Raw genomic sequence first — 14487 nt, 5'->3', positions numbered from 1 at the left:
GTGTAGGGAGAATTTGAGGGCATGTCACCATGCTGGTCAGTGCAGGTTGATGAATGCTGGCACTGGCAAAAGGGGTGAACACAGACAGACACATCACGGGTAGACGGGCAATGTAACGGAGATGGAGCAAGATGGAAAAAATAAAATAGATCGCAGACAAACTAAAGAAAAAAAAGAATACAGACCTGACAATACAAAAAGAGAGTACAAAAGAGGACACAGAATGATACAACATAAATATACGAGGGCATGTAATGATGTAAAAAGCAATACGTACAAGACAAAATATACAGAAGAGATGAGAAAATACAAAATACAGTACGTACATGTACCGACCAGTTTGGTGAAGTATGGTCAAACAACACCCACATCTGACATGACATAGCAAGTCATTTATTCAGCAGTGGATTGACAAAGGGTTGTAAATTATAAGTATAATTATACAAGTGTATCCTGGGTTCAATTGCCAGGTTTAACGGCCTCTCTCAAGTGTTTCACAGTGGCCAGATCAGGTCCATAAATGTCATTAAGGACACTGTGCCAGCACCACTGAGATATTGGGTTCGCGCCTTACGTTGAGTGTTTTTCTGTCACCTTCTCAAAGAAGGTTCATAATTGCTGTGTCCCTAACCGTAAGCCACTACCGCCGACTTCGTATGCATATAGAACTTCTTTCCCACCGTATGTTGCCAGCCATGCTCATGGGAGTCCTCAAGAGCTGAGTTTAGGCATTTCTCTCAAAATAATCATAATGGCTGTGTCAGGTTCAATACGGTCAAGTCAGAGACAATGAACCAACACCTCTAATATTCTGAGTTCAAGCCATGGAATATGGCCACGTCGCCGAGACAGCGCCTACCGGCCGGGACGACCCCATGCACGTTGAGGCGGATGTTCTTCTCCGAGTGACCGATGGCACGGGTGGAGGATTCTGCCGTCCGTGAGCTCACAGATTCTATGGACACCTGCCTGTCCCACCACCCACGCGGCGTCTGGGTGACAAAGAGAGAAGCGTCCCTATCAAAACAAATCCTGAAAAACAGATTCCTATAGCGGAGCCTCGATCAAAACATTGATCCTGAAATGTGATCATAATTGAGATTGTTATCTTTTTTCAAAAACCATTCTGCGCGAGTCTTATGCAAGACTCCCGAAGCCAAAACCCTGTCTCATATTCATTCATCATGCATAGTCACCGAAGGACCGTAGCACAAAACGTGTGACCGCTTGTGACAGCATTCGGATAAACCGCTCTTGCCGATGTCGAGTGATTTGTTTGATCCACATCTCACGGGGGCGACCACGGGGGCGGCGCCATTTCTTTGAGGGTCGCAATCCACTTCGAATAAAACCAAGCCCAAGTCAAAACTCAAGACTATTTTTGTTTGTTTATCCAGTAAAGCCTCACTGAGAATCATGACTCTTTTTCAGGTGCGTTCTGCCAAGTTTTGGCAGTGAGGGAACAATGACTGCTATGTATATCCAAATTGAGTAATTTGCGGGTACCTTTTTAAATTTGGCAAACTTGGACCGCGACACTGGCAGATAATGGCCTACTCTTGCAAATAACGTCACAGGATATTTAACATCCACCGTGAAGTACACGGCGTGTATTTTTACAGTTAATATTCACGCAGTATTAATCAGGGAGTCGCTCCTGAATTTGAATCGTGAACCTTTACAACGAGTGGCCAATGCTAGGCCATGTCACCGCCCTTGTATTTAAACCTGGCCTCAATAAATTACAATCCCCAAACTTGGTCTCCTGGAACATAGTCTCAATTAAGACGGATTCTGAAAACCAGTATCCTGGTTTCAAGTCTCAATCATAACGGATTTTAAAACCTGATCTCCTGGAGCCGAGTCTCCGATGATTAAACCCGCTCTACGGGGGCCAGGGCTCACCACGGGCTCATCTGTTGTGGCTGTAGGCTCCTGGCTGCGTGTGAGAGACATGAAGGGGGACGCTATGACGGGGGATTGAAGTGATGCTGCTGATGGAATCCCCTCCTTGTTGGAATCAAAGGAAGTTCTGGTGGCAGCGGACTCCTCAATAAGCCTGTGGCAAGACACAAATGAACAATATATTCACACACACATGCACACACCATTAAACATGCAAGTGCACACACATACACACAATTCCTAATGTGATAGCAAGAGTGGTAAGTGGTATCTAAACTGGTTCTGGGACGTCCCTTAAATTAATCCCCGGAGATGTGTCAATGCATACAAATATAACTCAATTTACATAGATACATATGTACGATTACAAAGACAACTCAAAGGTACGCAAATCAAAGAAAATATAAACTTTCTGATGTTGCTGCACATTATGATACGATGCTGCTACTAAAACGTATTCCTACGTGCTAAGTTAGTTTTCCCTTTTAAGATGTGAACACTTTAATCATACAGCACTGCCAAAGCAGCATTAATATAGCTCATTAATTGAGAGCACACATATCCCTTCAATGACTTTAAAACCTCTCATCTTTTGGCTTCGCAAAAAAAACAGTTGTACTTAAAAAAATTCAAGGTCTTCCGTGGGTAAATAAGGAATTATTACCATTATTAATGTTGCCATTCTTATGATTAAGGTCACTTTGGTTTAACAGGACATCATTTCCCTAATGGAGTAAGGGAAATGATGTCATCGTGTCAGAAATGGAACACACCCCCCCGACCTCCCCACGCACCCCAACCATAGTCCATTATAAAAATTGTGTCGTTGTTCAATATGAAACGTGCACTGGCAAAGTCTGTCCAATCCTGTATGTAGTCCAATTTGTAATATTGCAAGCTCATGCACATTCGTACACTCAAACACAAAGACAAAAATCCCCCCACTCCCCTCTCAAAGCCTTAACCGACTGTGGGGAGGGGGGGGCGCAAGTGATGTTAAGCGAGCACCTATTAAGGCCGGCATGATACACGAGGGGTGGGTGTCCAGAACCATGCCCGGCCGCCTGTCTCCCCAATGCTGATGAGTTTTTTCAAATCACACCAGGTACTCATTTAAGGCTGAGACAACCCAGGGGAGGCCCATAACCAGTTAAGATATACCTCACTAATGTTGGCTGCAGGCAGGAATCGAACTCGGGTTACCGAGCTCGCAAGACAATGCACTAACCACGACACTACTCTCCTCCACATAGAAATACACACACACACACATAAACAAAAGATCACCCCATACAGCCATAAAAACTGTTGGAGCAAGTGCTCTTAAAAAAACACCTATTCAGGTTGGCATAGCACGCAAGGAAGAAATGTGGCCAGTACCACACCTGATACACATTTAGAGCCAAGTTAACGTGTGGGAGGGGCCTAGGACCACTTGAAATACAACTTAACAATTACGTTATTCATAAACATGTGAACTTGGGTAGCTGGAATCACAGCGTAGACACATATGCACACGAACATGCACGAACACGAAATGTACACGCATATGAGTACATAAGCACATGTGCACGCATTAATAAAGATACATTTGTTAGCATGTCACTAAGAACAATGGGTCCTTAAATAGTTAAATAAAGAATATTTAATTGTATCTCAAAGACTTTCACTTTGTTAAAGGGTTAGTTGCAATGAACAGCAAAACAAAAGATTAGTTAAGGAAGAGCGTTGATTTTCTTGGCCAAATTGGCCCTGTTAAATTTTTAGGGGATTAGGTGAATAGATTTTATTGGAAAAGGCTTTGAGTTAATGGCAGGTATGAAACATGCATAAGTGCACAGAGGCGCATGCACACGCAAACACGCACAGACAAGTATACAAATAGCATATACAGTAAAACCTTGGATTGCGAGTAACTTGGTCTGCGAGTGTTTTGCAAGACGAGCAACATTTTAAAGTAAATATTAATTTGATAAACGAGCGAGGTCTTGCAATACGAGTAGTACCGTATACGCTTTGTCTGCCAAGCGTCACGTGATCACAACTGATATACGAGTGCTTTGGATTACAAACACGTTTCCGGAACGAATTATGCTCGCAATCCAAGGTTTTACTGTATATGCTTACACAGATATGCACAGCATATATAAAAAAGATCTGCCGTATATAGCCTGAACACTGTTGGTGCAAGTGCTGGTAGCGAGCACCTATGAAGGCCGGCACGGCACATTAGGGGGGGTGGGTGGCCAACGCCACGCCCGGCCGCCTTTGTCTCCCCAGTGTTGATGTTTACACATCGCACCAGGTACTCATTTGAGGCTTAGTCGACCTAGTGGAGGCCCAGGACTAGTTCAGATAATCGTTACTGGTGTTGGCCGTGAGTAGGAATCAAACTCGGGTCACCGGGTTCGTAACGCAATGCGCTAACCACGACACTTCCACTCCCCACAGTCGCACACAATCAGATGCATAGATGAAAGAGAAAGCATCCCCTATTTAAACCTAAGAGACAACGATTACTTACGAGGGTAAGTAATCACGTGTGATGTGACGAGCAACATGCTAGATCAGTGGGTCGGCGACCAAAATAACAAAGAGAGCCATTTCATTTTAATTCGGAAAACTCAACATTTCAAGAGTTGCAATGCATGTGAATACGAGACATGGTCCTTAATACATAACGTCATGAAGCATTCCTTAAAGAGCCCCATGCAGCTCTGGAGCCGCAGGTTGCCGACCCCTGTGGCTAGACTGTCTACCCAGTGCTGATATATATTCAAATACCATCTCATCCCACCACACACGTTTAAACTAAAACACGTGCATAAACACATAAGGGCGAGAAAACTGAAGCTTGGCTCAAACATACGACATGCCCGATTCTTACACCTAACAACGGTCTGAAGAAAAGCATTCTAATATTTTAAGTAAACCTACTCATGTTTGCATCTGGATATTTTTATGGGTGCTAAATTCAAATACGATGACACTGTTTTTCTACAATTTCTAGTACTTTTGTGACGAGTGATATTAAAAGCCGATAGGCAGTGGCATTGTTCCCCACTGGATACTGGCACGATTAGCATGGTTGGCGACGTGCTGCGCCAAAAAAGTTCAACATACACACACACACATACATAAGCACAAAAGCTAACTAAGTACTCATTTATGCAATTGGCTCGACATGAAAGAGTCTTACGAATTATTCTAATTGTTACACACACACACTTCATAACCTTGGTAATTTGATGCTGATGATTGAGATGATGCGACTGCTGCGTATGAGAAAGATGATGAAGCCGATGCCACAGATGACAAGGGTGACTGATGCTGCTGAATATGATGAGAATAATGAAGCTCATAATTAATTATCAGAATGATTCCTTAGATGCTGATGCTGCCGATTCTAATTAAAATTATTATTATGAAACTGATGTTAATCCTGCTTCCGGTGATGATTATGCGACCGCTGTAAATGATTATGACAGCCAAGAACATAAAACTCACCTTCGTGAATAACACCTGTGGTGGCTTTGAAAGTAAAATAATATCATAGGTGACATTTCGGCAAATGACCCGTCTTTATAGCTCATGAAGAAGGCTCTGAAGAAGCGTCATTGCCAAGCACGTTGCCCTTTTATCTACTTCTCCTATTAAGGCAGCGTTTTTGACGAATGTGGCGAGTTATTTGGTACGCGTGCTTTTTCGTTATTTGGGCTTCATCGTTATTTGCGCACCATTGCCAACGCACTATCACCACAGAGTTTAGTTTTGATGACGAAACGTATGCCGATAGCGCGAATGAAGATGATGTTAACGATAATTACCCACACAAATCGCACCTGAGATAGCAGACCGCTCCTGTTGACCTCTCTTGATAAACATACATGTTCTTGCGATTCCCCACAGAGAAAGCGGCAAGTGCCGATCGCAGTGACTGCATGCCTGCAGGAAAAACAAGAGCAAAAAAAATGAAAGAATCTCCTCTCATATTCTTCATATGCATGATGGGCCTTCAAGACATTCGAGTTTCCTCCTTCACACTTCAATAAATCACTGAAATTAACTCCTTTAAGAAGTGAGAACTCACGAAGGTTGTTTACCTCTCACGATTGACGTCCTCTATTTAACCAGGTGAGAACCGATTAAGAGGATCATTATCCCTTGTGAGTGACGTTTGTAACCAGGTGACAGCACTGCTGTTCGGGTGACGGTGAGAATGAGCGCAAGGTAGAAACACCAGTATCCAGGGCTCAAATCCAGGACCTCAAAAATAATGGTCCAGTATCTCTGACACTTGCATTGTGGACACTGGTGCTCTTCTATGGAGAGCCTCACATGCACCTGGCATAGGCATGTGGAGTTTCCACCACTGGCTCAGGACCCCCAGAGATGAGCAGACACACTTTGACTTGACTTGCGTGTCACATGTATGTTGAGTCAATGTTAGTGTCAAAGTGTCATTGTCGCCGTCAACGTGTGCCGGAAAAGATCTGTCAGCGTCATCGTTAAGAGTCACAGGGTCAATGCCACAGTGTCAGTGTCAGTGGGTATTTGTCAGTGTTACAGTGTCACGATCACAGTGCCAATGTAACAGGATATATAGTGCCAGTGTCGGTGTCAGTGCAACTGTGTCGGTATCACAATATTAGAGTCATTGTGTGCCATATTTACTCTCCGCATGCAAGGGCACAGATATAAGAGGATTATGAAGGCTATAGGTAAAGTACGATGCGTCAGTAATAATGCCTCATTGTGTCAGAATGTTCATATAAATATTTGTACACGAATTTTAGTGTTACAAAGTAAATTTCACAATATCAGTGTGTAATGCCAGTATGACAGTGTCAGATGTTCCGGAAACGTGTTTGTAATCCAAAGCACTCGTATATCAAAGCACTCGTATATCAGTTGTGATCACATGACGCTCAGCAGACAAAGCGTATACGTACAACTCGTATTGCAAGACCTCGCTCGTTTATCAAATTAATATATTTTTTTAAAAATTGCCCGTCTAGCAAAACACTCGCAGACCAAGTTACTCGCAATCCAAGGATTTACTGTAATTGAAGATCTTACACTGAACCTCCTGGCTTCGCACTATCCCGGAGACAATGAACGCGCTAATAAACCGCATCAGGACTTCCGATGGGCGATGAAGATATCGGATGCACAAGTGGATATTATTTAAAAAATCCAAACTGTAACTGTGGAGGCAAAAAGAACAAATTGTCAACAGTCACCCCTTATATATTCACCTCCCAGTAGGATGACAAAAGTTAATTCCACATCTGATGCTTTTCCTGACTATCTTCATTTAATCTATCCTTGTAAACGTTAATATTTCCATAAGACAGAAAAAGAGTGTCAGTGTCTTTAGTGTATTACTTTGCAGCTGATCAGGCTTCGTCACTGTCATTGTTAGTGTCACAATGTTAATGTTAGTGCCCATGTTGTTGTCAGCGTCAGGTAGTTTATAATGCTATTGTTAGTATCAGTGTCAGTTTCAGTGACATGTTAATGCTGTCAGAATCTGTCACCTTTGCTGCCAGCCAAGCTGGGGGCCATGCGTAAGCGTGGATGCACGGGGATGATGGTGGTCCACATGATGTCACACGCAAAGTGACCGGGCATGAAGAGCATGGAGGCAGCCAGGTAGTCTTTACTCTGATAGCCATCATCAGCTCCATAATCTAGGAATCAAAAGACACAGGGGTGAGACAGGGAAACATTTGAAGAACATACACATGGCCTGGCAGTTTATACCCAGACATATGTCAACAACTGCTAAGTCTAGAGAGACAACCAAAGACAATCACAGAGAAAAGTAGAGCGTGAAAGATGGAGGAGATAAGATCAACTAAGACAGTAAGAAGCATGGAGAAACGGAAAGACAGGGACAAAGAGAGACAGACACACAAAGATAGAACTTTATAAAGACTTGGCAATAGAAAAAGACAGAAAGAGACCAAGTCAGCCAGACATGCAGAGATAGAGACACAGAGAGAGAGAACAATCCAGAAATATAGTCAAATAAATACACACTCACACACATACACAAACACATACACACAGGAGATAAATAGACAGGACAACTGGCATATTGATGGGAGGTCATTTTTGCCTGGCAGGACACTCTGCCTATTTTTTTTGCCCTCTGCCAAAACACGTTCATCACACAGACAGATGGATACACTCGGAGACACTCAAAGAGATAGACACACACCAATACAGATTGGCACAAGTATGCACAGAGTCGTGGGTGGCAGCGAGCGACCTTCAGTGATGTAGTGTTTGTGCCGGTAGGAACTGTACGCCGACTCTGGCTTCCATATGTCCTCCTCGCTTTCGGCCACGAGCAGAGAGTTACAGCAGCGCGTGTCATGAAGGTCCTGAAGGAGAAGGCTCTGTGGAAACGTGTGAAGTGTTTAAGATAAGTGAGTACACACCGATTACACACCGTTAATTCCGTAAACTACATTTGTACAATTTTGGTAACGATTGGCAAGTAAACATGGAGCACGCCCCTGGTTCTCACACTATATATTTCCAGATAAGGCAGCTAGACAGAAGACATGACGTGATCAATGAACATGGCGGCTCCCTTGCGCAACTGCACATCAAACATGATAACAGAACATAAAACAGAATTTGCATTGTAATGCTTTAATCGGCCAGATTCCTACATGAAGAGAATATTTTTAAAATACTCAATGCAACAATGCCACCGCCATGCAAACATTGCTACGATTCTTATAGCTGTCACCCAAGTGGAACCACATTCAACGATACATTTTCATCACATTGTTGTTATGTACAAATGTACAAGGTCACCACTGTATTTAATCACTTGCAACATAGACATATAGTGGCAAAGCATGGGAAAACGTATTGCATATGATTGCCAGGTTTATATCTCCGCATTCCAAGTTTTTTTTGCCTAAAACGTTAGTGTCAAAAGTCCGCACTACTTATTGAATCAACCAACTATAAACCCAATAGCATACAAACAATATGCATGCAGATATACACATGTACATATAGACATTTATATGTATGCAAAGACAAAGATCCCACCTATAGTCTCTAACAGACTTGTTGGGGCAATATTAGCGAGCACCTATGTAATCCAGCACAGCACATGAGAAAGTGGGGGTGGGTGGCCAACAGCACATCCGGTAACATTTTTCTCCCCCGGACTGATGTTTACACACCACACCAGGCACTGAGTTAAGGCTGAATTGACCTAAGGGAGGCCCAGGTCCGGTTCAAATATTTTTCAGTTATTGGTCATCAGGGGGAATCACTGGATGCACCAGGTTCATAGCACAGAGTGCTAACAATTACACGACTGCTCCCTTTTTTGTATACACACAGATACAAAGGTCCCCCCCTTATAGCCTAACAGACGTTTTGGGGAAAGTGCTGTGAGCGAGCAACTATGACAGACACACACAGCCACATACATACATACACGAAAAAACTTAATGAACGCCCAATATGAATCGCATAAAAAGACAGCTAGAGTAGGAGGTACCTCACCTGGTTCACCACACGACAAATCTCAGCGATTTTCTTCACGACCAATCGGTGGACTGAAAGGAATTCGGGCTCATTGTCTGACAATGACAACGATGATGAAGATGCTGATGATGCTGCTGATGATGATGATGACGATAAGGGCGAGGTATGAGCCATAGAGCCCGATGAGACGACGAGACTCCTGATGGAAATAACAATCAAGGTCAGTCGAGCAGCAGCAGTATTAGGAATAGCAATAATAGAAGCAGCAGTAGTTGTTGCAGCAGGAGCAGCAGCAACTACAGCCATAACATGAATATCGTAGTAACATGAGTATCGTAGTAGCAGTAACAGCAATCATAATAGCAACTGTGCAATGTCAAGTCAAGAAAGTTTTATTTTTGCTTAAACACGTGGGCGCTTTGCTGGTACAAATCTGCCACGCACCATCACATTAATACTTAAACATATAACATTGTATCCGTTGACAGAATAACATATATACTATCTAGAGTTCATTAAAATATAAACATAAAAGCAAATGTTCAATAGTACTAGCAGGAGAAATAGTAGTGGTTATAGTAGCAACAGGAGCAGAAGCAGTTGCAGGAGTGAAAGCAGCAGCATCAGTAACACGACCATCTCAACTACTCCGACCACACATTACAACTCAAGTGATTTCCTGCTCAAATGAGCTTCGGAGGTGATGACGCTCATCTACCATTTACCGCTCTAAACCAGTAGTGACAATTCCTCATTCCTATGGCCAGGGGGCAAGTCTCTCTGTAGAACAATCACTGTTGACTCCCTGACAAAAAGGTACTTATTTCATCTGAACTCACAAAATTCCAATTCGGAGCAACTCACTCGACCGTTGAGCCACCTGGCTGGTTCGATGAAGATATTATACCATCACATAATACACCATTGGAACTACCACCTGTGTCACAAACACTATCACCACCACAATTACATCTCTTCCTCACGGGTAAGCCGACCTGGAGTGCGTGAAGACAGTGACTCGGTCTGGCTGAATGCGCAGGATGAGCCAGAAGTCAGGCATGAGCGGAGGACGCCTCACGGGGTCCTCGAGTCTCCCTCGCTGGCCCCTCTCAGTGTCACCCTCCACAATGCATTGTCGGCCTAAAATAGGAAAATAAACAAATACATTACAAGCATTCATAAATCCTAAGTTAGGAGACAGGCATTTTCTTTAAAAAAAAATTATAGCCATCGGCCTATAGGCTTTCTGTACTCTTTGAAGCGGCATTATTTTCAGTTTCATCTGTTCAAAGTCTTAGCCTCAAACAAATGCTGCCTGGTGTTACTGGCAAGAATATCACAACACCATGGGGCGTTTGTAGTGCAGCACAGTAGCACATTACCAACTTATGTAGATACACGACTCAAAATGTGGCCCAACTCAGAGGGCAGTCTCTCCCAAGACAATTGCTACCGGCTTCCTACAAAGTGCTGCTACCAATTTAATGAGAATAGATTTTTCCCTTTTTTCTGGCAACAAACAGGTGTTAAGATGTTAAAACACCAAACTGAAACCTTTTACGAGGAATCATGTCTGCATTAACAACAATACTTGTGGTCAGAATGCAAAAAAACCTCTAATATATGCATTGTCTTTAAAACTGATTGGTAGGCGCCAGAGACAGCTTTCTTTAGTCTCAAAACGGTGTTACAAGGGTTTGCTTTGAACTCAAAGACTGTAAAGTTCAAGGACTCGGACCACAAGTGGGTCTTGAGTTTAAATCCCGATCAGAGGGTCAAACTCAGCTGATAAATCAACATCATGGAGCAGCAAAATTTAATTTCAGCTGCATTTCCATCATTTGTGGTGCTGTCAATTTAAATTCGACAGCATCTTTTAAACACTATACATAAAGTAACTATCAAAGGGAGAGAAGAGGAAAGATCTCCAGCCAGTGAGCAGTGGACTATTTAGCTGGAACATCAGCAGGATTACCCACCACTACTGCTGTCAATCATGTTCACGCACATCACAATTGAAACCAACATCAGATCACTGCCTTCACCATCGTCACCATGATCACCACCATTGCCCTTTCACACCAAGATGCAAACAGCAAGGGGACACAGCTGGTGCCTATGTTTGTATTCATTACCGGTGTCAGAGGCAGCAGGTTCCGCAGAGAGAGTTTCTTCACCCTCTGGTGAATTCGGCGCGTCATTCATGACGACACTTTCTTCACCATCTTCAATATGGACGTCTATGGCGGGCGTGGGAGAGGTAATGCCATCATTTGAGCTACTGCCTTCGATGATGATGGTGGTGACAGTGGTGGTGGTGTCAACAGAAGCAGTCGCAGCAGTGTCATCGTTAGCTGCACCATCAACAGCAGGGTCAACGACGCTACCATCAACGACGCTACCGTCAACGATGCTACCGTCAACAACAGCCTCAACGGAAATATAATCAACAGCACTAACATTGATAGCAGCAGCAGCTGCTATGGCATCAGTACCATCACGAGCCCTACTATCAACTGCAACACCATCAACACTGGCAGCATCATGAACACCACCAGCATCACCACCATCAACACCACCACCCCCCCCACCACTAGCGGTGGCTGAAGGGGCTTCAACGCTGGTAGTGTTGCCGATATCCGTGTTGAGTGAGGGCTCTGTGTCCCGTGTTTCCCGTAGGGCCACAAAGTGAAATTCTCCAGATCGAAGAAGCTCATATTTCTGTCCCATGTCCATTGACTCCAGCTCCTGGAGACAAACACACATACACATGAAGATAAGCGATACACACAGGGTGTTTACATTTTTTAAACACTTCTTTCTAAGAATTTGGAACAATACTACAGCAAATGTACCTCCGGGCTCTGGAGACCACTTAGAGAAAATTCCAGGCCACGTGTTGACAATGATGGCGAACAAGTGGAGACTGACTTTTTACACGCTTTTATTTAACTCACTGTGTATGTTATTGTCATATCCTCAAATCTTGTAACTCAATTTCAACCTACTTCCCAATGTGATATCGACTGCAAATTTGGTATACTTATGTCACTGATGACAATACTATATTCTATCATTAAAAATAAAAAAAATATTTTTAAACCATCTTTTTAACATGTTATGTTTCGGCTTGGGTCTAATTGTCCACGCTCAACTGACGTTGGCTGTAAATCACCACAGTCTCTTACGTTATGGCAAGCCTCGGGGCCACTTCCTGGAGTCGTGGAGTTCTGCCATTACCAGTACAGTCCATTTCATTAAAGCGTGTTTAAAAAAAAGTATTTTTAAATGTTACTTATTGAAGCTATTAACACACAATTATCATCATGTTAGTGCATTATCCATTCTTTTTTCATTAAAAATGATAGTCCCATATAAGTGTTAACATTTTTTGAAGCACCCTGTATAGAAAAACGCGAGCACATGCAGAAACATATGGAGACACGTAGAAGAAGCATGAAGAGACTTTTGCAAACACAGACGCACACGGTGACAGAGAAACAACTGAGATGTGCTAACATGAAGACGCACGTGGAGATGAGGAGAAATGTGGGGACATGGAGCCAGGAGACAAATTAAGATCTGGGGTATGGCGAGCCATGTGGAGACATCTGGGCAATACAGAAATGCGGGGACAAGTTGAAATATACAGATATGTGATATCAGTGTGGGAAACATGCAGACATGTGGAGATGTAGGGACACAAGAAATAAATGCTTGAAACACAAGGAAACATGAAGAAAAACAGAAAGACGAGGGGATAGATGGAGACACGAAGAGATATTCAGAGACACATAGAAACATGCGTTTTGAAACAGGGACATAACAAAAACTCTCATCAAACCTAACAGGTCTTCTTGGGCAGAGGCTTAATCAAGGGTCCATATCTGAAACCCAGTCTCAATAAAAACTATTTTAATTCCAAGTCTCCTTGAGCAGTCTCGCTCTATCTCTCGAGTGCACGAGTAGGGAATATTTTTCTTACAGAGACTGAATAAAGACTTTCAAAATAGCTTTGGTGTCCAACACATTAACTCACAACTTCCTTAAGCCAATAATGTGAAAACAAAATTGGGCTCACCTTTGCAAAAGTGAAAGAACTAACTAAATGTGTAAATTTATAAGCGGGTTGAAATATAATCCCCTCCCGTACACCTAAGATGCATGCGGTGATACATCAAATTTGTGGACCATTTCAAAGTGGTTGGTGCCAGTGGGCTGTATGAAATGACAGACGATTTTTCAACTCGTCCCTTTAGAGCTAAGCAGCTTTTTACAATGACGACCAGCCGAAGACTGACCTGTGGCAGAACAGGACATTGATCGTAACATCTGTACTGTACAACATATATGTACCATCACAGGATGCCCATGAAAGAAGTGCCAGAACTTATATCCAACAGGACGAACACTGTTATAGGCATATGTAAAGAAACCGTATCTATATCCTCAGATAGTAGTAGAACATGGTTGCAGCATTTGTGATTGGGGCAGAAGCAATCTTGCTTTATGGTCTAAAGGCAGACTTGGAAGTCGTGAGCTGACTCCGGCCCGCAGGCCAATGGTTCCCTGACACTGCCGTGGCATATCCAATCACTCCTCTCTTCTCACTCTCTCACCCGCATGAAGCGACTCATGGACTGGTCGGGGCCGAACACAAACTGCAGCGCCACGTGCTCCGTGAGGCAGGAGGGGCGGTCCCGTGAGCGCGACACATGGGCGGCCACTGAGGCGAGGGAGCGGCGCGACGTGGAGCGAGACACGCGCAGAGCCGACACCACCTCGTCGCGAAGCAACCAGCGCACCTGCGTTGGGCGGCAGCAGCGGGAGGAGGAGCAACAAGCAGGGCGGGGAGGCGTTGTCAATCTTCTTCTTTCGTATGGCTGATGTAGATGCAGAGCAACAACTACAATCTCACACCAGGGTGGTCTAGGCCAGATAACCGCGTCAGAAGCAGCGGAGTTGTATCGCTGCGAGGGGGTGGCTTGTGTTGTTGCTGTGGAGACTGGAAAATCGATGATCGATGTTTGGTCGCCGCAACGATAGCGTTCGTCGGGA

General features: G+C 43.7%; 1 protein-coding gene across 4 annotated transcripts in view; it reads right to left on the bottom strand.

Annotated features, from left to right (window-relative positions):
* SZT2 (SZT2 subunit of KICSTOR complex) overlaps positions 1-14487 on the bottom strand; it is a 119500-nt gene that overhangs the window by 69842 nt on the left and 35171 nt on the right. For all 4 annotated transcript variants that reach the window (XM_032953111.2, XM_076066048.1, XM_076066051.1 and 1 more), the window contains exons 40-48: positions 14049-14234; positions 11565-12177; positions 10425-10569; positions 9448-9628; positions 8183-8312; positions 7446-7598; positions 5748-5850; positions 1906-2059; positions 860-992 (exon numbers count right to left, since the gene is read on the bottom strand). In XM_032953111.2, the coding sequence (XP_032809002.2) occupies positions 860-992; positions 1906-2059; positions 5748-5850; positions 7446-7598; positions 8183-8312; positions 9448-9628; positions 10425-10569; positions 11565-12177; positions 14049-14234 (1798 nt within the window). The remainder of the gene's footprint in view (positions 1-859; positions 993-1905; positions 2060-5747; positions 5851-7445; positions 7599-8182; positions 8313-9447; positions 9629-10424; positions 10570-11564; positions 12178-14048; positions 14235-14487) is intronic.

This window comes from Petromyzon marinus, chromosome 1 (assembly GCF_048934315.1).
Source record: "Petromyzon marinus isolate PM22_M1 ecotype Great Lakes invasive population chromosome 1, UKy_Petmar_22M1.pri1.0, whole genome shotgun sequence".
NCBI classification, from domain to species: domain Eukaryota; kingdom Metazoa; phylum Chordata; class Hyperoartia; order Petromyzontiformes; family Petromyzontidae; genus Petromyzon; species Petromyzon marinus.
This window is presented reverse-complemented; position numbering and strand designations above follow the sequence as displayed.